This window comes from Acinonyx jubatus, chromosome C1 (assembly GCF_027475565.1).
Source record: "Acinonyx jubatus isolate Ajub_Pintada_27869175 chromosome C1, VMU_Ajub_asm_v1.0, whole genome shotgun sequence".
NCBI lineage: Eukaryota > Metazoa > Chordata > Mammalia > Carnivora > Felidae > Acinonyx > Acinonyx jubatus.
This window is the reverse complement of record NC_069381.1, coordinates 5,874,109-5,901,156: the sequence shown is the minus strand read 5'-3', so window position 1 is coordinate 5,901,156 and position 27,048 is coordinate 5,874,109. Positions and strand designations below refer to the sequence as shown.

The 27,048-nt window shown below is 42.7% G+C and overlaps 1 protein-coding gene and 1 long non-coding RNA gene across 6 annotated transcripts in view; one reads left to right on the top strand and one right to left on the bottom strand.

Annotated features, from left to right (window-relative positions):
• RERE (arginine-glutamic acid dipeptide repeats) overlaps positions 1-27,048 on the top strand; it is a 418,258-nt gene that overhangs the window by 266,260 nt on the left and 124,950 nt on the right. Inside the window, exon 1 of one of the 5 annotated variants that reach the window (XM_027060524.2) lies at positions 13,944-14,462. The exons of the other annotated variants lie outside the window; for them this stretch is intronic. Coding sequence (XP_026916325.2) covers positions 14,437-14,462 — 26 coding nt within the window. The 5' untranslated portion in view covers positions 13,944-14,436. Of the gene's footprint in view, positions 1-13,943; positions 14,463-27,048 lie in introns of those variants that run through there. 5 annotated transcript variants of the gene reach the window in all.
• LOC106982188 (uncharacterized) lies at positions 13,106-16,406 on the bottom strand. The gene is made up of 2 exons (XR_001431317.3): positions 14,420-16,406; positions 13,106-13,952 (listed from the first exon to the last, which is right to left on the bottom strand). It is a non-coding gene; the product is annotated as an uncharacterized LOC106982188 (long non-coding RNA).

Genomic DNA, 27,048 nt, shown 5'->3' with positions numbered 1-27,048 from the left:
GTGGCTTATTGTTTGCTCTTGATTTCATTAAGAAGAAAAGGAAAAGTGAGAAAATTTGGGTGTAGAGAGGCAAGGTAAAGATGTGTGTTTAGCTGATCTGTGTTTTGAACTTACTGTGAATTGGCAGATTATTTCCCTAATGCACATTGTGTCAAACCTTTCGTGGTACCATATTGAACACACACTAGGATGTTACGGAGAGTGTGCTGGTTAGTCATTTGTTTTACTCATTTAATAAAACCCCAGGAACACTCACAGAAATATCTTTAGTAAGACAACTGGTATGAGAGGGATACATTCAGTTCTCAACCATGTTGGTAAGATCTACGTAACAGGTAGAGTTATGACTTTTAAAATGAGAAACAATAGAATCAAAATTTAATAGAAAAAATTCCTAGTGTCTGTAATAGATTATAGTTTAACTTAGCACATGGAAGAAGTTATTTAAGAGCATATGCATTCATTTTTATCCTGTATCAATCATGCAACTACAGGAACTACAGATTTAAAAAGTACAGGAATGTTAGCAGATGATCAGGTTGTCAGTGCTTGAGACATCTGAGACATAATCTCTAGATACGAGAATTTAGAAAGAAAGAAAAGCTGCTTGGCTGAAGGAAGTTAGTGGAAGAACTACTTGCAGGGTAATTACAGTGTAGGTATTTTTTATTTTTAGTGAAAAACTTTTCCTAGAGGATGCTGAGAAATTATATGTAAAAATTAGAAGGTTACTGTTTAGACAGTCAGTCTAGGATTAATGAAAGGCCACGTGTTCTTTGTTGTCATTATAAGAAGCTGCGTAAAGCTCTAGTGAGGCATATATGTTCGTGTCTGTCTCTTTGTATTTTGTAGACAAGAGCTACAGGGGTGATAGTGTACTGAATGGTCACCTTTTTTACTTACCTTTATTTTCTTTAGAAAACAGTAAATTTGAGCTTTTATTTTCTTTTTCAAAAGTATGCCCTGTTCCAGTGACAGAGAAGCTGATCCGTGATACTATTTTAAAGCATCCTGTATTTCAGAATGTTTATTTTTACATATGCATTTATTTTTTTTAATTTTTTTTTAACATTTATTTATTTTTGAGGTAGAGACAGAGTGTGAGCAGGGAAGGGGCAGAGAGAGAGGGAGACACAGAATCTGAAGCAGGCTTGAGGCTCCGTGCTGTCAGCACAGAGCCCGACGTGGCTCTCACAAACTGTAAGATCGTGACCTGAAGTTGGACGCCCAACCTACCGAGCCACCCAGGTGCCCCTAAATATGCATTTATTGACTGCCTGATCATTCCTTGGATTTCTGTCTAGATACAAAGGAGTCCATAATTTCAGTGATGCCACATTTATTTAACTGTTTGGCGGGTAGTTGTCATATGGCACGAGCTAGATTGTATCACTGAATTGACTAAATAGCTTTTGTGTTTTAAATGATTAGCTCTTGGGTTCGTAACAACCAAGTTTATTTTTTACTAGTTTTGGTTATATGTCTGTTTTTACTGAGTGCTTATTAAAAGTAATGTTATGTAATTTAACTGTGTAAGTTAGAGACTCACACAAGTTCTGGTCTCATTTTTCATTGGGTGTTGCTGGCAGTCATTCAGAGGGATTCTTCCCATCGGTTGGGTTTTAAAATCTGGCGGAGGTATGCCCTAGACGGATGTTTCTCTCTCGTCTGAAAACCCAGGTCAAGGACGTGCCCATGGCGGTGCATTAGCAGGGTCTGCGTCCTGGGTCACTTCTTTTACCGCTTTGACTTCCTGGCTGCCATTTGTTCATTTCTGTGCTTGTGTTCTCCTTGTCCAGCTTGTGCTTGATGTGTTGTAGGTTTTTGAGGGGAGGTGGATGAATTAATTGAAGTGAAAAAATACTTGAATTTCTATTTATAAGTAAAGATGGTAGCAGATCTCACACTCCTCACGAAGGGAGTGTAAGGATTTGCCCTAGCTCCCCGGGTTCCCCCTGAATTCCACTTGATGCTTCTGAGGGGCTGGCCGTGCAGTTGCCACAGCTGCTCGCGTGGTCACAGAGGGTGTACTTGAAAAGGAGTGTAGAAAACTCTGTTTTGATGGGATTACTTTGTTGAATACGTGTATGTGACGGTGGGAGGCAGACTTTTCTATACTCTTTGGTTCATTGCCTTTAAAGTTCGGGGAGGGTGGATTTCTTGGCAATTAGCATGGAATTTTTATTATTTTGAAATTCTGTGTTTAATTCTGACATCCTCACTCAATTCTGAAATCTGAAAGCTCTGAAAATCAAAAAATGTTTATGCTAAGTTTGGTGCGGAAGCTCATTGGATGGTCATACTTGGCCTGAACTGAGATGAGGCTATTTATATTGAGTTAGTTCACTTTGTGTGTTTGTACAACTTTTACTGCAAAAGTACCAACGTGATAGAATAGGGGATCATTGCTCAAACACTGCGGGGTGTTACATAGTATATGGTATATTTGTTATAGTACCTTTCTAAATCCAACAAATTCTGAGTTCTGAAAATCCTCTGACCCTTAGGATCTTTGGTAAGGGATGGTGATACTGTATTCTTGTTAGCCATGGCATTAAAGGAACAAAACTTACTTGAGCAAAAAAATTGGGGACAGATGTTGCCAGTGTTAAGTAGGGTGCAAGCTGCAAGGGTCTGACTACTGAGAGGCCTGAAGTTTGAACCAGTAGGTAGTCAGGCTTGGCTTCTGGAGCCTGTGATGACATTTCTGTGCTCAAGCAGTGTGTGCTTTTGCTCTGCGAACAAGATTCACCCAAATTTGCTTCTGCAGTCCGCATATTCTGCAACATAATATCATTATTTCTCATTTTGTTTGAAGGTTCTAATCCAAAATCTGATTAGAACATAGTTAATATATTAATTTCAGCTCAAAAGTCTTAATACACAAAGCCAGTTAGACCTTACAGGCGTTTGCACAAAATAGCAGTATTCTTGGCATGAACTAAAGTAGTTGGTCTTGACTTATTAAAAGAGATGATTATAATCTGTGGTCATAGGGACATGGCTCCATTCATCCGTTTACTGTCCTTAGTTGCATTTTTATTTATCCAGTATCTCGTAGCCATCTAATCTGACTACTTGATCTTTTGTTAAGACCGACTCCCCTCTTGGACCCAGGCAGCCTGTGTTTTGATCCTGTGCTGCCCCTTTTTCTCTGTGTCCAGGGGTAAGGTTTGTACTTCCTGGGCTTTGTTTTTACTTCATTAAAATGGGGGTGGTAAAAGCTACCCTTTAGGTTGCTTTAGTAAACTGTCAGGTTTTTTGGTTGCTTCTTGGGAATTGCAAAAATAATTATAAATTTTCTTTTCAAGACAAGGTTGAAAAATATCAGAGTTTTTTTTTTTTAACCCCATACAATGTTAAATCCAAAAGTGAAACATAAACTACTTCCTAAGACGTCTTGATTCTACCAAGTAGACCATTAACCATCTGGTTGATTGTACTCCCATATGGAAGTCTGAACACTGGGGATTTTTGACTCTGCGTAGAACGTTGATTATAAAATTCTTCTTGAAAATATACAACAGTTGCTAAAAATGAAAGATAATTTCTTCATTGACTCTAGTGAAACTGACACAATAAGCATAGTGAATATTTGCAAATAGTATTAAATGTGAGATAATACATTCTATGGTCAGAAAATTTCAGTGCAGAATCTGAGAGAACCAGAATTGGAAAAAAAAATTTTTATTAAGAAAAATATTTGAGTTTTTTAAAAAAGATTTTATTTTTAAGTAATCTGTACACCCAATGTGGGGCTTGAACTTAACAACCTTGAAATCAAGAGTCTCACAGTCCACTGACTGAGCCAGGTAGGCACCCAAGAGCTTCTTATAGTAAATCAACCTGTCCCCCTATATAACGTTCAGGTTTTATCGCATTTTGGGGTGTCCTTTTCCCCATACTACCATCTTCTCATCTCTGCAGCTTCAGCCTGTTGCTCAATGCCTTTTTCTTTTTTTTCTTTCAAACTGTACATTCTGGCCTTTTCTGGGCATACCTTTCATTGGTTGGAAAACTTCTAAACTTCCTGCCTCAGGCCAGTGAGTTAGGCGGGGCAGGGAGTAATGGTGGAATCTCAGTAAGAACAAAAGATTCAGTAGGGTCCATTCGAGAGGAGATGCCTTTATCTTTAAATTATGAAGCATGAATTTTCCCAGGAACCAGTCCATTTGTTTCCCCTTGCTAATAAGTGAGTGTTCTTTACCTCACTAAAGAACATTTAGGGAGAGTGGAGAAAACATACCAAGTGTAGCATGTTGTATTGATGGTCACTGATCTGTTACCCTCCCCCTCATACTGCCTTAGAAAAGTATCCTTGGTCTCTTTAGAGACTTGCACTGTGGCATGAAACATCTGATTGTAGTTGTGCTCTTTGCTTTGTGATAAAGGAGTCTTCTCTTGCTATTCAGATGGAAAACAAATTGAGGGCTCAGATCTGATCCAGGAGAGAATGTCTATGAACAGCCACCTGTGCCCTCTTCGCTTTTTTTCTTTTCTTTTTCTTTTTTTTGCCAAAAAGTTTTTAAAGCAGTGTTGAAGCTTAAGGATTATTACCATTATATTTAGCAGCAATCATAAACTGAGACGCTTGCAAGGACTTCTCTTTAATCTCTTTCCAACAGACAGTGGCAATAATGTTACCAATAATAGCTACAGTTAGTGAGTGCCACTGTGCCCAGCAGTGCTCTGAGTGTTTTGCTTGCATAACTTACTGCACTTTGTTATGAAGCAGTCTCTGCCTTCAGAAGAGTTGCATGTATAGTAGAAAACCTTAGTTTCTAACAACCATTTGAAAGTATGACATCACCATGAGGCCGTATCACACTCTAATACTTGGTGTATTTCTTATGAGCAAGGGCATTTTCTTATACAACCACAATACAGTCCTCCACCTCAAGAAATTAACACTGAAATATTACCATGGAATCCACAGACCCCAGTCAAGTTTTAGCAGTTTGCTTAATAAAGACCTTTATGAAAAAGGATCCAGTTCAGCATGATGGATTTTGTTGTCTTACAACTGGTTCGTCTGTGTGGAGTAGTTTCTCAGTCTTTTCTCTTACTTCATGACCTTAGTACTTTGAGACTATAGGGTATTTTGTAGACTGTTCCTCAGTTTACATGGATGCTTTTTCCTTATTAGATTTAGAGCCTGTATCTTTGACACGGATAGCACAGAAGTCATGTGTCCTTGGTTTTTACTTCTTGTCACATAGTATATAATTTTAGTTTGTCTCCTTGCAGGGAGTGTTCACGTTGATCACTTGAATAAGGTGCCAGGCTTTGTAATTGTAAAATTTTTCTTTTTCCGTTTATAATTAATGACTATTTTGTGGGAGGTTGCTTTGAGATTGAGTAGATAGCCTCTTCCTCATGAAACTTTCAGTTTTTCAGTTTATTAATTTATTTGCACTAGGTTGATTAATCGCTTCCTATTTTTTTAATTTTTATTTATTTTGAGAGGGGGAGTGAGCATGAACAGGGAAGGGGTGGAGAGAGAATCCCAAGCAGGCTCTGCATTGTCAGCCCAGAGCCTCACAAACTGGGAAATCATGACCTGAGCTGAAATCAAGAGTCAGATGCTTAACTGACTGAGCCGCCCCCCCCCCCCCCCCCCCCCCCCCCCCGCCCCGTGCCCCTTTGGCTTCCTGTTTTATTCAGTTGTTGATAATCTGTTACTATGATTCATTTTTAGGGCAAATTGTTGCAGATTATGGAGGGCGATACTTAGAAACCAATCAACCAAGAATGCTACTTAGGGGTGGTCGTTACTTTGTGTCACTGAGGAGAAGGCCAGGGGGTGGGAGGGCATGGAGAGACTGAGATGGAGACTCTGTACTTTCACGTCTGTATTTCTGGACTTCAGTGTGTGTGTATCCATGCTCTCATACCAGGTTCTCCAAACCTAATCCCAATACCACAGGGGTCCTGCTAGCTTTTTCCTTATTTCTAATTCTCATCTTTAACAGTGAGAAACCTTGTTTCGGGTTCCTGAGTATCTTTACTTCAGTTTCCTATCACTGACTCTGCTCTCTCCCTCACATGGGTGAGTTTTGACATTCTCAGCTGTATCTTTAGTAGATTTAGCATTTGATATTTCTTAGCATGACCTCCAGGAACCAAATTTGTAACATTTTCTTTTTAGAGTCTGTGGGATAATGCTCACTGTGTACTCGATTGTTTAATTCCCATAAAAGTTCAGTGCGGCTGACATTACCTTTATTTGACAAATGAGAAAATTGGTATGATATTAAATATCTGCCTAAGGCATGCAGTTAGTAAACAGGAAACACCGAGCCTGTTTGACTCCAAAGCCTGTGCTTTCATCATAGATTGATTCATATGCAACCTAATTTTCTTCTGGCTTTGTTGAAAGATAGCTTTAAGCTTTCCTAATGAAGAAAAATATATGTACTTGCTAGAGAATAACTTGACAAATAAGTTAAAGAAGCAAACTGAAATAATACATAATTCTTTAATTCATGTTTGTGTTTTTTCTTTCACTGTACATCTGTGTGCATGTTTATACGTGTATGAATATTTTAAGATTATAAATAAAATACTGTTTACATAAATATACATATAATCATGTATTCCTTTATTCATTTTTTTAATTGTGAACATGGTACCATGTCAGTAAACATTTGTAATGAGCACCATATCTACCATCATGTGGATGTGTCATAATTTATCTATTCCCATATTGTTGAACATTTATGGTTTTTCCAGTATTTAATTATCCTAAATTACATTGTGGCCATCTTTTTTCCAACATAAATCTTTTTTTTTTTAAATGTTTTTATAAACTTTTGAGGCGGAGAGAGACAGAGCATGAGCAGGGGAGGGGCAGAGAGAGAGGGAGACACAGAATCTGAAGCAGGCTCCAGGCTCTGAGCTGTCAGCACAGAGCCCAACGCGGGGCTCGAACTCACGGACTGTGAGATCATGACCTGAGCTGAAGTTGGACGCTTAACCGACTGAGTCACCCAGGCGCCCCTGACATAAATCTTTATACTGAAACCGAAAAGTAACAATCTAGATCTCCTTTATTTCAGTTAATTTGGATTTCAGACATTTTGGGATCTAGTTCTGTCTTGGGTTGTCTTTTCTATTCATCACAGCTCATGGTCTTTGTATAGCTTTTGGGGACAAGAAGCTGGAACTAGGTGTAAATATTTTCTTGTTCACTTTTCCTCTGTTATCGTAGTTGAACTCTGAAGACGTTTATGCCAGATGCCAGATGGCACATGTTGGGCACAATTGAGAGTACATGTATAGTTGGAAACACAGCCCCAGTGAGGATAAATGGGACCGTAGAATAAGACAAAAAATCAGATTTGATCATTTTAAAAACGCTTGCCAGTAAATATCTACTAATGTTGAATAAAATACAACAGAACGTTTGGGGTGCCTGGGTGGCTCAGTCGTTGAGTGTCAGACTTCAGCTCAGGTCATGATCTTGTGGCTGGTGAGTTTGAGCCCCGTGTCAGGCTCCTTGCTGACAGCTCAGAGCTTGGAGCCTACTTTTGATTCTCTGTCTCCCTCTTTCTCTCAATGCCTCCCCACCCTGCTTGCACGCGCGCGCTCTCTCTCTCTCTCTCTCTCTCTCTCTCTCTCTCTCTCTCAAACATTAATTTTTTAAATAGATAAAATACAACAGGACTTTAAAATGCAGAGATGTGCCTGGAGGAGTTAGGAGAAACTGAAAAGTAAAGCTGTAAGCTGATTCTTCAGCAGCCTACAGTGAGAGGAGGTTGGGTCAGTGTCTCCTTAATAAGGGGTCTTGTCTTTAACACCCAGCAGGTATAGGAGATGGAGCCTTATTCTCTAGGGACTAGGGAGTTGGAACTGAGAGCCCTCTACCAGGTTAGGGCCATCAAAGGTCTGTTCTTCAGTGAAAGGATGAACGAGGTCATGTATCTGGAATTAGAGGGACGTGATCGAGAAACCTGTTTGAGACTGGGACTCTAAACACAGAAAAGAAGAAGAGGAGTAGAGGGGGAATTTCCCTCCTAAGTCCTAACTTTGGGCCTTTCCTCCATGACAGTTAGGGCATGAATTTACATTCTTGAAAAGTATGAGAACTCTAGGATGAGAAGATAATATAAAAAATGGTCTTGGGGCACCTGGGCGGCTCAGTCAGTTAGGTGTCCGACTTCAGCTCAGGTCATGATCTCACGGTCTGTGAGTTCGAGCCCCATGTTGGGCTCTGTGCTGACAGCTCAGAGTCTGGAGCCTGCTTCGGATCTGTGTCTCCCTCTCTCTCCACCCCTCTCCCACTCGCTTGTGCACGCACATGCATGGTGTCTCTCTCTCTCTCTCTCTCTGTCTCGCAAAAATAGACATTAAAAAGTGGTCTTGAGGGGCATCTGGGTGGCTCAGTTACTTGAGTGTCTGGCTCTTGATTACATCTCAGGTCATGATCCTGGGGTCATGGGATCAAGCCCTGCATGGGGCTCTGCGCTGAGTATGGAACCTACTTGAGATTCTCTCTCTCTAACCATGCCCCTCTTCCCTACTTGCATTCTCTCTTCTTTCTCCCTCCCTCCTTCCCCCCCCCCCAATAAAAATTAAAAAATAAAACAAATAAAAGGTATTGTGAAAAAAAAAGGGGTCTTGGGCCATTGAGCTTTGAAGGACACCTGAGAGAAGTATCTGTGAAATTTTTTTCTTTCAAGAACTTGTAGGATATCTACAGATAAAATATCTTTGAATGCCCAACACACTGTTAAAAAATTACAAAATGTTGGAAGAAACCAGGTGCCATCAACTTGAGTCAGATAAAACAAATAGATACACATACCTGAGAACTTCAACACTAGAGCTATCAGAGAGAGACTGTATGACAAAGCTAAACAAAGTAGAACCTGTATTTCCCTCTCACATAAGCAGAGTTTGAGAAGAAGCAATCGTAGGCTGATCAGGGGCTCTCCAACCAACCCATCAGGGACCTATCCTTAACTTCAGCTTTTACCTCGTGCTCAAGATGCTGATGGAATGGTTGCCATGACATCCACATTTCAAGCTGGAAGAAAGAGGAAGTGGGTAAAAAATGCATGCTTCCTTCCTTATTTAAAGGCAATTTCATTATTTGCACAGGACACTTCCTTCTCTTCTCACTAGACCAAAATGGGGAAAAAAACAAACAATCGACTCTGGCTTTACAGGTGAATTCTACCAGTGTTACAAGGGACAGAGAAAGATGACGTCAGTTCCTCAAGTCATGTTATGAAGCTAGTAAAGTCTTTATACCAAAACCAGATCAAAAAGTAAAATTTATAGGTCAGTTCTACCTATGAACATGCATGTAAGATGTTTAAATAAAATATTAGATAATGGAATCTGCAAAGCATTAAAAATCCCATTTGGGTGTATAGAACACAAGACAGTTGGAACAATAGTTTATCTGTTAATATAGCTTACCACTTTAACATGACGAAGAAGAAATACACCCTCATCTTGATGTTGGAAAAGCATTTGACAGAAGTCAACAGCTAGTCAATATTGAGGGAAGGGACTCTTACCAAAGTAACAGCAGAATGAAACTTCCTTATTGTGACAGATCCCTTCACCAAAAACTTAAAACAAGCACCATACTTAAAGGTAGAGTGTTGGAAATACCCCTCTAAGATTGGACAGTAAAAGAATAAAAGGAGTCCCAGGTCTGTGAAGACGTGAAATGTGTCAGGATTGAGGATGAAGAAATGAACCTTTATTAGTACGGCATAGTTATTTTTGCCACGAGAGTCTGAGAAAGCACGTATACTGGTCAGATAAGCCAGCATGCTCGCTGGATACTAGAGCATTATGTGTGACAGCTCCATTTCCAAACGCTACGGACAATTAGCGAATACAGTTTAAACACACTGTTTCTAAACACTTCCCTCCTCTTGATGTGAAGTTAGCACTAATTAAAAGTCAAATAGAATATCTTTTTTTCCCAGCACGTGTTTTTCTCTAGAGGTGCCCAAATGTTAAGTTTTCATTGCTGTTTTTGCTTTACAATTTGTGGTTAGTAAATAAAACATTTTAAACATTTTTGTAGTTTGAGTGAGTAGAAAACTCTTTAAAATAGAACCTCAGAAAGTTCCATGTTATAACTCCTACTTTACATGTGATGAACATAAATTTTCTGCTCACTAAAAGCTACTGCGGTGGACAAAGTGGGTTTTCAGTCCGTTTTTATGTGATAAACCTTTCTAATTTTAGACAGAATCCATTAATATGGAATATTCATTTCACCCACTCAGCTCCCTTTTAACCTATTCATAAATGTGAATTCTTCACCTCTTGTTCGCTAGGGATTAATTGGAGGGATTAATTAGGGATTGTCTCTGAGATCCGGAGACAGTGTGCGTGTAGCCGGGATCACAGGACTTGCGGGAGGACCTCGCGGGAGGCCACGGAAGGAGGCGCTGGGGCAGCCCACGTGAGCGGTGTGTGCGAATGCCTGCAGCCGGCCCGGTAGCAGGTTCGGGAAACGTGGCAGGAATGAGGTTTGGGCAGGTAGGCAGCAGCTGTAGGCAGACGTCGAGTGGGTAAGACAACCGCGGAGAAAACAAGGGGCAGGTTTGAGGGGCTGGGAAGTGCCGAGTAGAGTTACAGGGTGTCCTCCTTGCAAGACAGGGCTCGGGGGCAACAGGGCCGTTTCTAGAATTGCGGTGTATGCTAAAGTGGCACATTGGCTTACTTAATTACCGACCAGTAGTTGTCAGGGCTCCTCGATTTCCTCTGAGGATGAAGAGAACCGATCTCATATTCTGAGGTTGGATTGAACTCGAAGCTGGGTGTTACGTGATTCAGGCCGGGAATGAGAGCACTGTGGAAGCAGGTGGCCCAGCAGGTCACTCGTTGCCACTGATGTGTCCAGTCTCCGGATGCCATGAGGACTGATGATTGAAGACTCGTACAAGTAGTTTTTGTTATATGTATGTCTCGCCTGTCAATATTTTCTATGTGTAACTCACTGGGTCTGATGTCAGTACATGTAACTCTCTAGGTCTTTCACGCAGATCACGTGTTAACCTTTTGCAATACTTGCTTTATTGTTTTATTCTTACTGATTTTATTTTATGTGTTATTTATCTTTTTAACTTTATTACAGATTTGCCTTCTTATTTTTTGTGTTTGCTGTGTTATTCTCTGTATTAACCATCTTTGCTTCATTGTTCTGTTTTCCTTCCCTGAGCTATTTAGGAATGAACTGTAGCATCAAGCTTCTTTCCCCCTAAATGTCTCAATGTGTATTTCTCAGGAACAAGGACATTCTCTTACATAACCGTGGTGGGCTTAGCAAAATCAGGAAAGGTGACACTGATATAATACCATTTAATCTAATATTGTCCACATTTAAATTTTGCTAGTTTTTCTCATATTGGCCTTCACAGTAATGTCCCCCCCGTGATCGTGCATTGGCATTTCGTTGTTTTATCTCTTCAGTATTCCTTGCCTCTCTTTGTTTTCATAACGTGTTTCTTAGCCTTGTTTTGTTTTGTTTTGTCTTGTCATTGCATTAACATTTTTGAGGAGTTAGAAGCTCGTTTTGTTGAATTCTTCAGTTCAGGTTTGTTTGAGGTTTCCTCGTGGTTAGACTTAGCTTTTGTAATTTTTGCCAGGAAGTTACTGTAGAAGTGGTATTTTGCCCTTCTCAGTGTGTCGGATGTGGTTTTTGTTGTTGTTGTTGTTTTTGAGGTTTAGAATAAGAGACCTGGGTGGTTCCAGTAAAGATGATTTTGATGCCGTCCTTGCCCCCAAAGAGCTTAACATCTGTCAAGAGAGGTGAGGCACCCCAGGAAAAGGAGCAAGAGGAGAGTGGAGTTCTCTGAGGTTCCCCAGCTGCTCCCAGTAGGGAGGTCCCTCCAGAGAGGAGCTGGTGGGGATTGTGGGCGAGCGGGTGAAATCTGCCTGCTACAGAGAAGACGGAGAAGAAAACAGGAGAGTGGGCCCTGGTATGCGGCCCCGGGCCCGAGGGGAGCCGGGATGGGGAGGAGGGTGTGCGCAGGTGGTGTAAAGGGGACAGAGGGGAAGTGAATGTCAGCAAGGACAGCAAAGAGGATGCTGAGATAGGTCGGGGCCACCGCTGAGATCCGGTGTTTGGAGGAGAGGTCATGAAGTTTTGATGGCTTGCCCTTCGTGTCTGTCAGGGTATTTGGTGGGACCAGAATCATAGTTTACATTCCTTGACTTGGTATCACAATAACATTTTTATGCTGTGTTTCACAGAATAGTTCCTGTGGTTTTTCAGAAGAATGGTGAATTTATTAAATTATTGTTTTATGTTGATTCCTGCAAGCACGCATTTTCCATGTGATTCGGTAGTTTTTTTGAAAAAAGCACCTTTGCAGGAAATGCTTCGGTGCTCGTATTCGTGCTAATTGACTTCTGGGTTCTAATTCAGTTGCTTTTGTTGCAGAGCGTCTTTTTCTTTAGTCTGTTTCTAGTCACGCAGTTCTTTGTTTAATGTGAATTTTCTTTTAAATTTTATTTTTAAAGAGAGAGAGTGTGTGTGTGTGTGAGCGGGGGAAAGGGGTGGGGGAGAGAGAGAGAGAGAGAGAGAAGGTGGGAGAGGAAGACAAGAGAAGACAAGAGAATCTTAAGCAGGCCCCATGCTCAGCACAGAGCCCAGCACTGGGATCATGACCTGAGCCAAAATTGATTGTCAGATGCTCAACTGAATGAACCACCCAAGCGCCCACCAGTTGCACACTTTTGGGGACATGTTATTTTATATACCAATAGGGAAAGTGGTCTTCCAGACTGTAGATAACTTGCTTCAGGTGCTTGGTCAAAAGCAACACTTACTTAAGTGTATTTGGCATTTCTTGTGTAAATTACATTTTCAGCACAGTGAGAGGGTTTTTTTTTTTATTTATTTAATGTCAGTCTCAGAATATAAGTTTATTTGGTAGCAAAAACAGGGAGGGATACTAAAGAAATGGAATGGGTCCTCCATTTATTTTAGGAAACTTGAGGATGCTGAGTACTCTCTTAAGCGGGTTTTAATTTCTTCACATCCTGTTATATTTGTGGGAAGCACAGTTGGCACTGCTCTTTCCTACTCTTTCTGGACCTTTGTAGGTTTTCGGGAGTTTCATGGTCTTACTTTCCTTTTTTTTTTTTTTTTAATCATAACTGAGTAATCATACATAGAATCATCTCTTAGTTTGCCAATGGACACTAAGCTTGCGTTTACCTCCACAGCCAGAATATCTTACGTGGCTGACAGCCCAGTTTGCCTTTGTGCTGGAGGTGGAGGTTGTGGGGAGAGGGCACAAAACGTGTTTTTAAAGATTTTAACAGAAAATGTCTTGGCCGGTACTGTGGACGATACGGATACGTTGCTCAGTATGACGAGGATGGTGTGGCCTTGTTGACGTGGCTTGAGAAATCTTTTCTCATTAAATTGCAAATGAATTTAGCTTCATGGGCAATGCTGTAAACCACTGCCTAGAATTTTGAATCGGGAGACCTCCAATGAGATTTTTAGACGCTCGGGTGTTTGTGGCCAGGTGTCCTTTGCCCTCTTGGTTTGAACTTTCCTACCCTTCTTAGTGTTACAAGTCCATTCTTCAAGCGAGACATGCCCGACTGGGTTCGTATCTCTTCAGGAAACGTTTTTATTTGTTATTTAGGCAGTTTTAGAGCGGCTTGTGGAAGGGAGATTAGGCTCTTTGCACAAAACGCAGCATGCTTCGGCTACCCCGCTTGCTCTCCTGTCTACACTGTGTTTGTAGCTGTGACGATACCCAGGACTCCACAGCTTTGCCAGGATCGTTTATGCGGCCTTTTCCCAAACGTATACAAAGTTTTCCCGACGAGATTCGTGGGGTGGTTTCCCTTCGGAAGCTACTGGCACATTTAGAAGTGCACTGCGGTTTCTGGTCACTCGCCGTATATATGGTCATTCCTCTCCGTGGACCTTTTGATCTTGTTTCCTCTTGAAGACCCTGCTGTTAAAACCACGATTAAAAAGGAAAGCGAGGGCAGACAAAAGTTGCCGCCGCCTCGTCAGGGCAGGGCGGCTGCCTGAAGCCTGTGGACGGTGCGGCTCGCCGAGCTCCCCGGGGTTGGCCGTCTCGGATCCCCTTTCCGAGGCCCCGCTTCCCTGCACACTAGCTTGGTTTGCAGGGAGAAGCCGCAGTCTGTTGGCTGGGCTTTATTTACGGAAACAGCAGGGTTGAGATTGATTGCGTTGAGAGACAGTGTATGGATGAGGGAGGGTCACAGCACATGCTCAGTCCTGTCAGAGTGAGGGGGAAGTTTCTGCGTTCTGCGTGAAGGCTTAGGTCATAGCACAAGCTCAGTGAAAGCTCTGTGAGGTCTCTCAGACTGCATGTGCCTCCATTTTGAGTTGTTAGAGTAGAAAAGGGCAGAGTTTTGACAGTAAGTCGAGGTTCAGGGACGCAGCTAGACTCACCAGAGCCTCTGTTAGTCATGGATGATCCATTCAGCCCCTGCAGGTAGGCTCTCTCCCTCTGGCCTCACCGGAACAGTGGTGGGTTTGGCTGCTCGTGCTGACTTCGGAGGATGTTTCTGAATCATTTCATCATTCACGGTGCATGTTCCCGAGAGCCTCCCGTTCGGCCCTGGCTGGCCACGTAGGTGGTGTCGCGAGGCCCGAAATCAGCGCTGAGAACGGGGTCTGCGCGGGGCTGCCCTCGGCAGACGGAGAACCTTGTGGGTCCTGCTGTCCCCGGGCTTCTCCCCTTCCCCGCCCCTCCCCTCTTCCTCTCGGGGTGTAGTTTCCACCCGAGTCCCGCACGGATGCCCGGCGCCGAGCCTGCTTGCCGTCGGGCACCTGCGGGGCAAACCCGCCCGCCGGCCGTTCCGTTGCCGTGTGGCGGGGAGGGAATGCCTGGGCCCAAGAGCAGCTCTGTTTGGATGTTTTAGGAAGGGTGGTAGGTGGGCAGCTATTGGTTGCTTTGAAGGTGGGTGGAACTTGTTTTGATTGAGAGCCTGTTTGCCAGAGCAAATTATATTTCTTGTGATCTGTTTCTGAAGTCTGGAAATGAAATAGTGTCTACGTTTTGACACACGCAGGAAGCAGTTGTGGATTACGGTCGCGACATTATCACCTTAAAATGGATTTTTTTTTAGACACGTTTTCTCTTGCTTCAAAAGGAAAGAACCCGTTCTTTTCAGAGCTTAGGGAAAATGTCTTGGAAATTAAAACAAAAATTGTATGCGGTGACGTGTGTGAGAGAAGTTAAGATTCCAGGTATTGTGTTTATATTGATTTTGTTTGTTTCAGCAGAAGGTGGCATTTGTGGTGTGTGTGCATTTTGGTGGGTGACGTGTGAATTCTGTAGGAGAAGAGTAAAAAGAGGAGTTGAGGAGAAGGTGGAGCACTGACCGGGCCAGTTTCTGTGCCCACCGCTCGATGGGCCCGACACGAGTCTTTTCTGGGAGGGAAGTTAGGGTTTTTTTGTGTGTCCCGTGTGCGCCCAGGGCTCAGACAGACGCCTCTCCTCACGGTGAACGTAGGGAGCCGGTCACACTACTCAGATTTAGGAAAGTTGAATTCTTACCCAGATAGTACGTGAAGTCTGTGGGTGATATTAGTTGTCCCTCTTTGGTTCGTCTCCCCTTTTTTCTTCAGATGAAAGTTGGAAAAAATTTTTGAAGTGACACTTAAGTTACTGTGCGTCTGTGAGGATGAATGGAGGAAGTACGCGGTAGGGAGGAACGGACAGCTGGAAGAGGCCCATAGGATAGGGAAGCAATTCATGGGCCACTGATGACGCGGGGAGAGATTCCGCGCGTAAGCTGTGCGTCGTGCACTGTGAACGTGGGGCCGTGCGTACTCACCTCTAGTCGGAGGAGGCCCCTGGTTTTGGTAGAAAGTTGTAAGGAAGGCTAGGGTGAATTCTAGCCACTGGCAATATTGCTCAAGTACGATCTGGCTTCCAGCAGGTTCAGTTTGGGGATTGTGATTAAGGGGATGAATTAATTGTACAGGGATAATTTGGAGTAGTGCATTTATCACTATTTTTGATCTTTTTTTCCTGTTGATACGAGGACTGTCTTCCCAGTGATCACATTTATTTGCACATTGCATTTGGGAATTTGGGGCAGTTTTTCCCCATACCACGTAGTGTTGCTTCTGGAACTTGTCTCATTTCACTCCATTCAGAGTACTCTTCCTTTCTGCTTTTCTCTTGTAAGCCTAAAATTACCCTCTCTCCGGACAAGAGGATCTAGGCCCCGAGGCACTTAACACCCAAGACTCGTTTCAGAAAATCCTCGTTTGAGTCAGGAGAATGCTCGTCCGGAAAGCGGTTGTGGAACTGCCTTTCTGTTGTAGGGTCTCCAGGTCTTCAGCTTTTTTATGTTTAGCAAATAAAGCGTGAATTGGAAGCTATGCTCAGGAATCAGCTCCGGTCAGGTTCCTCCTGCTGGCCCGGCCAGCCTGGCCTGGCCTAATACAGATGTGCACTCGTGAGCTCGTGTGCAGCCGCCTGGTCCGATGGCGAGGACTCGTAGTTGCCACTGCTGTCCAGAGTCGGATTTTTGTGTTTCAGATCAGGTAAATAGGTCACAAGGGCTGTTCTTTGTGTCGTGTGCGTTTGCTCTGTGTTTTCCTGTCTTGGGAAAATAGAATGTTACTTGTTGACCAGCCGTCCCCTGCTTTGGGGTTTCTGTGCTTGTCTGGTGGTGGTAGCACTGAAGGAACGGCACGCGGAAGGTCATTCTCTTGGCTCCTGAAGTTGCCCAGGGCCCGCACAGCTCGGGCGTCGGAAAGATTTTCATTTCGTTTTGGCCTCGGGCTCTCCTCCTGTTGTACCTCAGAGTAGCGGGCAACGTTGGTGAACATGGACAGCATATGTTTCCAACAGAACGTAAAAATAAAAGTTCATCAAAATATTGCCTTGTTTTTAGCTTTTCTTGTCATTTTATTGGAATCTTGAATCAGAGTCCAAGGTTGAGGCTTAGATCTAAAGTGTTCCTTCCTCTTTAAAAAAATGTTTCTAATGTTTATTTTTGAGAGAGAGACACAGACTGTGAGTGGGGGAGGGGCGGCGAGAGAGGGAGACACAGAACCCAAAGCAGCTCCAGGCTCCGAGCTGCCCGCACAGAGCCCGACGCGGGGCTCGAACTCACGAACTGTGAGATCATGACCTGAGCTGAAGTCGGCCGCTGAACCGACTGAGCCACCCGGGCGCCCCTAAAGCGTTCCCATAAAACAGACATTTTGCAGCGCCTGTGAATCTGCCGATAACATAGCTCCGTTTTTGACCACTTTCTAGATTCTTGTCTGGTGCGTTAGCTACGGATGGGAAGACTCTGGTACACCTGAGACCTGATGTTCACCACGTCTGTGATTCTCCAGTTGTTCATTGCTCCTGATCCTTCTTCCTTCTGAATTCATTTTTCATTTTCCACTTTACTTTTTGGTCATTACTGAACTGAGCTGTCTTTCTGCCAGAGAGGCATTTATTCTAAAGCTATAAAAAAAAAATGTCAGCCAGAATGAGAGAGAAAATAGAAAATACAGGCTTAAAGGGAGATTTGAAGTAATGAATTTCACGAATTTGTGTCCATTCACGAGTCTTCCCCACAAACTGATGATCCTCTGTATTGAGCAGTTTGTGATAGAGGAGAATACAGGTTCCTGCACATAATCTTTAAAAGCAGATCTGAAAAAAACTAATCTTTTCTGGTACACCTTTTGATACTTTGGGTCTAAGCTAAAACAGTTCATTTTAATTCAGTTGAGACAATTAGACGTTATTTCTGTCAGAGTTCTTTGACTTATACATTGTATACTTATACACTTATACAGTGACTGATTGTCTCTTGGGCGTGGGCTACATCTGTTCTTATAGCCTTAGTTCCTTTTGGAGAGCCTGCCAAATGGGCCTCCGATGTAAGTATGTTGAATAAATTAGTGGTGTCGATGGTAAGAGGAAAGAGTAGATTTGGAGCTAGATGGTATGGTTCAAATTCCACCCAATTAGTGACACTGGACGAGCTGTGACACTGGATGAGTTTATATACTCCTCTCAATTTCCGTGTTCTCATGGGTCGTATTTCCATATGACCGTATCTCCAATCAGATAAATATGATTTTTCACAGTTGTTGTAAAGATGGGGTGAAAACACTTATGAAAGCGGTTGGCACTCAGTTGCCCAGTGTGTTATTTTTATTAATTCCAAGGCCAAGTCTTCAATCTCATGTGGGTATGGTTATCTCAGCAACATCTATAGTTTTTGTCAGTCTCGTTAAGACAATGTCAAGTATTATGGTAATTAAATTAGTGATCAGTATACTTAACTGCCATTTACTGATCTCCTTTCTTCTCTTGCCCTTTGGGTGTTTTACATCGGAAGCTTTACTTCCATGCTGTGTAAAACGTTCAGTGTGTTTGGCATTAAACATTGTTCCTTTCTTACCTCTTCCTGGTGTGTGTGTGTGTGTGTGAGAGAGAGAGAGAGAGAGAGAGAGAGAGAGAATGCTGTGAAGGCTGTCTCCTCCCCCTCTTCCTCCCACCCCCATACTTACACCACCACATTGCATAGGGCAATGGTCATGTTTTTCATAGTATTTCCCAGAGACTTCCTAGTGGGAACAAAGAAAGGTTCACACATGCATTGAGGACATACTTACTTATAGTCCAGTCTCCCTCTTTTTCTGGGGATGCTATGTTTCTGTTTTTATAAAGTGTGATTTTAGTGTGCAGAAACCCAGCAACATTTTTGGTCAGGAGATCGGCTTAATCTTCAAATATTGCTGCTTTATAAATTATTTCAATCACCGTGGGATTTAAAAAGTAAGTCTGTTTTCCAAAGCATCATTTTTGTGCATATAGCTTTGTGTTGGGCTGTGATGACCATGTTTGAAATGAGATCCTTTTTCATGTGCTTAAAAAAAATTTTTTTTTACCCATTTTTTCCATGATGTGTACTTTGTATAGAGGCCACATTTATTGTATCTTATTGTCAGCATGGAAATTCTTCTCATGCCTCAGCCAATGCCCAAATTCTTAGTTCTGGACTCTGACTTGTGTTTAGAGGGGACTCTGGAAAGGAGAGCTACTTCAGTGGCCTGGAATCCTCTCTGATTAACTCAGTGTGGCCCCTCAAAAGGGCACCTTTGTCTCCTCAGGCCTTGGTTCCTTCTGTTAAGCTAGACGATTAGATCACATGGCCTCTAAGGAACTTTCCATCAGAGAAAATCTAAGATACTCTGATTTGAGATTTTGACCGGCTTCTATGTTGACCTTTGCATTTGTGTATGCAAATTGGAACATTAAGTCTTTCAGTTGTTGATGGATTCTCCATCTCCATCTCTCTCTCTCTCTCTCTCTCTCTCTCTCTCTCTCTCTCGATAATTCAGTATTCATTCAAAATATTCTTCCCGCTGGGCAGGAGGGCTAGCCTTCTGTCGCACGTGACTTGGCTTAATTTTGCATCAAAGTGCTTAGTTGCTGTCTATGACTAAACGATAGTTGAGTTAAAATACTGGAGTCATTTATTCATTTAGAATATATTCAGTGAGTGCCAGTGGGCCCTGGGATATAATGGTGAGCTAAAAAACAGACTCAGTTCCTTACCTGCATGGAGCTTTCAGTCTAAGCACATTGAAAGAAATAATAACACAAAATGCATATAAAATTGTGCCTGTGATGAGGGCTGAAGAGAAGTAGGTGGTGCTCTGGGAACTCCTGGTAGAGAGTTCGCTCCTGTTGTCACCTGCCACCAGTACTTAGAGCTAATAATAGCAGTGGCCCCTGTGCAGCAGGACGATGCTGCTTCTCTCCGTAGATCATCTTTTATTTTTGTAGCAACCTTGCAAACTAGTCATCATGAACTTCATCTCACAGATGAGGAAACGGGCTCAGAGAGGTCGAATTGTGTCCTTAAGATCACGTTGAGGCTAATAAAACTTTGGTACTGAGATTTTAACCCGTCTTCCTTTGACTCTGAAGTCTGTGCTCATCCCCTGGCCCTGAGCATCTAGGGTTAGTGTATGTGTATGTGCTATCTCCTCCCTCCCAGTCGTGGGGAGCCACGGTCGTGGGGCATCTCAGGGTGTACAAAGCGCAGTGATCTTACTCAGATTTGGGGAGTTTCTTAAGACAAATGGGAGTATGTTCTGGAATAGCATACAAAATGTATATGGGTTTTTACGATGCTATGTCAGACTTTAAAGATATTTCAGACTTGTTAAAGACTGCTTTGGACATAAGTGTTCATGCTGGAGAAATCTGAGAAACCCTGCATGCTATTCTAGTTTTCTTTCTTATCAGTCTGATTTTCACTCCTGCCCACAACCCTTCTTACAAAAAAAAGTGATTCTGATAAATTGCCTTTCGATTTTCCTAAAATTTGGTGTATTTGCTCTGGACCTACAGTCTGTTTCTGTGATCGCTTTCTGAATGAGCTAGTAAATAGAGTTTCTAGAGGCTTCTTTGTGTTGATGTCATGTCAGTCTTCCTGCTCAACTGAACACCTTATGGAAAAGATAAGAATGACCTCTTCTCTGAGCCTTGTGACCTGGAGGATAGGTACAGGAAGATCGCACAGTGATTTCATTCACACGTAACATTAGCCGCAGAGAAGGGGTCTGACTGGAGAGTTACACAGTCCCAGGCTTTGGGGAGTGGGCCGCAGGCCACACTGCTGTTACATGCTGGGCTTGGATTGGGGACCAGGTCTGGGTTTATGATGGGAACTCGTGCCGGCTCCCTGTAAAAGGCCTCTTTTCTGCCAGCTCATGTCTTCTCCCCTGGACCCTGTGCCCTTGTCCCTCTTCCTCCTCTGTGGACACAGTCAGGTAGAGATATTTGGGTGTCTTGAGTGAAGGTTCCTCCCCAGACCCTCGCCTCTCCCACTCTGCATCTGGCCAGCCGGCTTTCTCATCTCCTTTGCGTAGATGCTTCTCCCTTTTTGATATTCCGTTACAGGCTTCCTGCTCCTTTCTGTCCATTCCCTGTTTACTTCTTAGACTAAAATGTTTCCATGGTAACAGGTTACTTTTCAAAGGGAACATCTTGTCATTTTATTTAATCCACTGCAGCTGAAGAGGACTGAAATATTAAGTTGTAGTTGCCATGGATACTGCTTTGTTACATGGATTTCTTTTGTATCAGATTTCATATACAATGAATTTCGTTCTTTTTTTTAATACTCCAGGAATAAACACAGTGACTTGCCATTATTGTTGTAATTTGGCTTCTGAGACTATTTTCATAGTCCAAAGCAAAGATTTGTAGAATAATGGGGACCGAACCTCAACTGTTTGAAAAACATATAGTATTTACATTAGCCTCACAGAAAAATGCCTCCTTGCTGGTGAGGTTGGTGACAATTTTTTTTTTCTTTTCTTCTCTCTTCTCTCTTCTCTCTTCTCTCTCTCTCTCTCTCTCTCTCTCTCTCTCCTTTTTTTTTTTGTACTATGATTCAGTTAGGGATGTCTCACAAAGGATGAGCTCACATCAGAACCCTTAGTAAACACAGAGAAAAAAGAATTATGTGACTTGAGTTAATTCCTTGAATCTCCTTTCTTCGGTTACTTGTTCAGTTGTCTGCAGTACATCGGAGGGGAATCTATTAGTCATTTAGTCAGGCTTTCTTCTCTCCAGTCTGTTTGTAATACATCATTCAGCCAAACCACCTCTTTTGACTTTTTAAAAACTTTTAATTTTTTAGTTTCGCAGGAAGATGTAAGAGATGTAAGATACCATAGACCGCTCCGATGTACCTACCCCTTACTCCTTTCCCCCATCGCACAGCTTCAGAGCCTGGACAGGACGTTAGTACAGTGTGTGTATGGTCCGTGTACTTTATGTAACCACTGCATCACTGAGGTCTGTTTGTTACCACAAAGACCTCCCGCTCTCTCGCCGCCCCATCCCCCCATTCCTAACACCTGGCAACCACTAATCTGTTCTCCATCTCTCTAATTTTGTTACTTTGACAGTGTTATGTAACTTGGCCTCATAATAGGTTTTCTCTTTTAACATGATTTCCAAACCAAACAAACTCTTTTGATAATTCTGTCTTGCTTTGGTGCTTGAAATGAAGATACGGAAAGGATAGAGGATAGGTAGGGCTTCTCGTACTGGTTCTATATGTAATTGTGTGATTTTGGTTTGGTAATTTAATCGCTCTGCATTATGGGAGCTCTGACTTTGGAGTCAACTAAACTTGAGTTTGAATCCTGGTTACTGTAATCTTGGGCACTTTCGTAACTCTCAGCTTCAGTGTCCTTCTCTGGACAGGTAATAATAATAGTACCTTCCTTACAGGGTCATCCTTAAGATTAGATAAGAAAATATAAAGAATTTGCTTAGCTTAGAATGCTTGGTACGGAGTAAATGTCCACTGTATATGTTTCTTTGTTAATATGACAATTAGTGCTGTCATTTTTATCTATAAAGTGGAGGTACTGCTTTATAGGGTTGTCCTGGGAATAATGAAATAATGTGTACCTGGCATAAACAGCACTTAGTAAGTGATAACTAGCATTGTTATTTTGCTGGTGTTGTCATACAACTGCAGGATATCTGAATTTAAGACAATGAATGTGAAAACCCTGAGGCAAAGATAGGGGTGTACCTAGATTTGTCCTGCATTATCCTGGGACATGACTTCCGTCTTTGGTCTCTTATTTCGTATGTAGTGTTCTTTATCTGAGACCATCCTTGTTTGTACACCATCCTTGGTCTGGATTTTCCTTCCTTAATTGGTGACCGTCCTGTTTTTGCCCAGACCTACTGTATTAATTAAGCAACGCCGTGCCTCAAACAGAAACCTCTTTAGTAGGTGTGTTATTTCAAACATAATATAGAACAAGATCTGAATTTCTGTGACTATCATTATTAATGCTTTCATTAATATCAAAATATTAATTTAATGAATGAATACATAAAAATGAGACTGTAGAGCACCTAGAACAGGTAGAAAGTACTCAAGTGTTGGCTATCATTGCCATTAATTGAAGGATAAATCTGGCATCTCATATTTTCCATCTAAATTGTGCATGACCTCACAAAAATCAGGTCTGGGTAGAAGGATCCATTAAAAGGCCAAGACAGACTAATGGATTTTTAACATAAAAGAGTCCAAGGCAAGGTAAGGTTGTAGATTCACATTGTGTAAAAACCTTTAAGGAATGGTCACTTGTTGAGTTTTGGGGTAGTATAAAAAATAATATCCATAATTATCAAAAAGACTATTAAAATATCCTTCCCTTTTCCAACTATAATCTTTGTGAGGCCAGATTTTCTTGATATACTTTAACTAAGATAACATATTACAAAAGATTGAATGTAGAAGCAGATATAAAAATCCAGTGGACTTCTGTTAAGTCCTGAATTAGATTTGCAAAAAAAATGTAAAACAGTGCCTCTGTTTTTCTAAGTTTTTTTTGTTGTTGTTGTTTGTTTAGATCCATTTAATTTCTGGGGTGTCTGGGTGGTTCAGTCGGTTAAGCATCTGACTTTGGCTCAGGTCATGATCTCACAGTTCACAAGTTTGAGCCCCACGTCGGGCTCTCACTGACCGCTCAGAGCCTGGAACCTGCTTCAGATTCTGTGTCTCCCTCACTCTCTGCCCCTCCGCCGCTTGCACTCTGTCTCTCCCTCTCTCAAAAATAAATAAACATTAAAAAAATAAACCATTTTTTCATAAGAATAAGTTCTACATATTAATATGTTATGTGCTTATTGGTACATAAAATGTTTTTTTGAACTTTTTCAAAAATATAACTTCCTTGGAATGCTCAGTAATTTAAACACTGTGAAGAGTTTCTGAGACCAATAGTTTGGGAACTGCTGTGTTAAGAAGGAAAAGGAAGTATGTACTGGCCAGCATACGATTATTAAGAGTGTTTTTCACAAGCTGTTTGATACTGTATTTAGATAATAATTCCTGGTGATTTTTGTCAAGTTTTAGAGCTTAGGAGTCGAGAAATATTCATGCCACCAGGGAACTTTAAATTTGTCCTGAATGCATAATAATGCCAGGCAGGTAGTGTAGTAGATTTTGGGGGACCCACAAGATGAACATCAGTTCCTCTACTCTAGAAGCTTACAGGCCCATAGTGGGTGGAGGGAAATGTCCAGATGAGCCACAGCAGAGTGTCATCCTCTGACAGAAGGAGCATGCAGTCAGAAGGGAGGAGCAACGAGGCAGCGGGAGAGGAACGTGTCATTTAAGGTAGAGTTCGGATGCTGTCAGAAGAGGGGAGGACGGTGACTGCGCAGCGGATCGTGGATAGGCCTGGTACTGGCCGTTTCCCAGGAAGCCCCCTTCTGGTCTCTCACCTCCAGTTCATGTGCTGACGTTTTTTCTGTCACATGCATCCAGTTCTCTCTGATCGGGCATGTTGCTATCAGCCTCTTTTTATCTTGGGCCTAAAGAACATTGCTGCCATTTACTCTGTATTCAGGAGGTCCTGCAAACAGTAGGCTAAGGCCATTGTTTGCTTACCTCGGATCCTCATCCTCCTCAAAAATAAGTTTGGTGTATCTCTTGCTATATGAAACGCCAGTATTTGAAAGTTGCGCACGGTTGGGGCACCTGCATGGCTCAGTCAGTTAAGCGTCTGACTTGGCTCCATTTGTGGGTTTGAGCCCGACTTTGGGCTCTGTGCTGACAGCTCAGAGCCTGGAGCCTGCTTCGGATTCTGTGTCCCCCTCTCTGTCTGCCCCTCCCCTGACCCTTCAAAACTAAACAAACATTAAAAAAATTAAAACAGAAAAGTTGCATCTGGTTGAGAAATAATTTTGTTGTAATAATTGATTTCTAATTTTAAAGGTCCTCTGTGTTATTTTGGGCTTTTTAAACTACTGACCTTGTCAGTGCCATTCATTGATAGAAACAAAAATGAGAGAAACAATTTCCATTTCAGGCTCTTAAGATCCTCAGTACCTTTGTCTTTTCTCTTGTATAATTATTAGTATTAATAATTATCAACCTATTTTGTACAAATCAATGGGATACAAGTAGTTGTATTCAATAAGGTATTTGAAGTGTTTGTTTTATTATTGTGGCACATTTTTGAGCTAATTTTGATAATACTGGCTGATGAAGGTATTAAAAGGAAAAAAAAAACCACACAAAGAAATAAAAAAAGGAAAAAAATTAAATTAAAAACAACCCAGGAATGTTTGTCCTAGAATTGTCAAGGACTTAGCAGTGCATGTGTAGCAGTGATGGGGAAATGCTTTCGTAGACACCCACTTGAGAACCTTGGCATGGCCTAGACCTTCTAGAAGAACCTGCAGGTTGAGCTGTGGCACAAGTTATTGGATGGGCTGTGGCCGAAACCTTCTCAGATGATGCATTTGGCTCGACCTGCTCGTAGGCAGGCGAGCGTTTGGAAAGTATCTAGAGGTAGAGGAGAGAGCTTTTGGTAGCTGGTTTTGCGCCGAGCTGGTTGTGAGACAGAAAGGGGCAAGCTGGAAGGGAAAGGGTTGGTAATGCTGACTGCTTGTTTTTCTTAAAGTACTCATGATTAAAATAGCCTCCTGGCCTATGTGGTTCCTCTCATACCTCCTAAAACAGCGTGTTATTCCTACATGAACCTACTAGAATAGTCCATCTTTTGCCTTGTTTTTCAACACACCACTCTCCTGGTGGGGAAACGAAGATGCCTTGTAGATCAAAACCAGCACTCAATGCAGACTTTTTTCCCCACCTCGTCCCACTTCTGTAGAGACCCCCCCCCCCCCCCCCCCGCACTCGCCCTTGGGAAGTCCTCTGTTTTGCCCTGCTGTTGTGCTCCCTTCAGAGGTGAAGGGTTGGAAATTAACCACTTCCTGCACTGTCATCTCCTTGTGAGGCCTGCCCTGGGCATTTTTGGACCCTGTTCCTCCTGAGATGATCTGTGACTGTAAATGTAGCGATTGGACCTGTTGTGGCTTTGTCGGGTGATGCCACCTCCCGGGTAGTTGGAGAGTAAGTGTCTGAAGAACTGGGCCACGTGTCTTCTTCCCTTGTGGTTTAGTCTCCTCCCTTCCTTTGTCGTTTCTATTGCCCGCTTTCCCGAAATAAGACTCTTCGTGAGAAAAATTGTTGGGTTAAAAGAAGAAAGCATCAGGCCTGAAGGAAGTCATCGTTTTCCACAATTCATGTTAACGACCTCAATGGGATGATGGGGGGGCGGCTCTGCGGAGGACAGACCCGAGACCGGCAGCCTCTCTGCCCCTGTGCTGCTTGTACACTCGCAGCACGGCCGAGTCCACCGGTAGCCGTCGGCGGCTCTCCCTGTGGCACGGCCTTCTCCGTGGCTCCGCTGCAGACGCAAAGGTGGCCGCACAGAAGGGGCGTCCTGAGGTAGCCCACGGTCCGACGTGACTCACACAGCTGACGGGAACCGGGAGCTGGGACTGCGCCTCTTCATCCGGCCCTGTGCCCCAGTGGGTGCCCTGCGCGAGCCTGGGACAGAAAGGCACTCATCAGCATCTCGTGAAGGAGTGAGAGGGGAAGGCGGTCCACCCTTTGCGGGCGTCGTGGGGTGAAATGGGGAGATAGGAGAGGCTTCACAGAAATAGTGGCTTCTAAAAGGACCCTGGATGGTGAGAATTTAGAGCAAGGGAGGGTGAGCAGGTGCGGTGACAATGACCTAGAAACGAAGTAAAGTCTTCCACCTCTTGGACCTGCTGGGCTCATTCCCACACATCTTTTCCATCTCTGCTTGTTCTGCTTTATTTAATGAGGCCTTTCCTGTCTGTGCTGTGTAAAGAACGGGGGAAATACTTCATCATTCACTGTCTGCTTGATTCTTTGGCCCTTACTATCATCTAACCTATTATTTGTTTCTTCATTTTATACCCAAGTGAGCATAGAAGTTCCAGTTAGGCAGGGACACTGTATTGTTCACTGCTTTATCCACAACATCTAGGCCAGTTCTGAGCATATAATAGGTACTTAATAAATACTTGCTGAATGGATGAGTGACCCAGTGTGTGGGCTAGGAACCATAGCTGTCTTGCTCATCTTTAAAACATGTTTTTAGTGTTTGTTTATTGTTGAGAGAGCATGAGTAGGGGAGGGGCAGAGCGGGGGGGAGGGGGGGGACACAGAATCCGAGGCAGC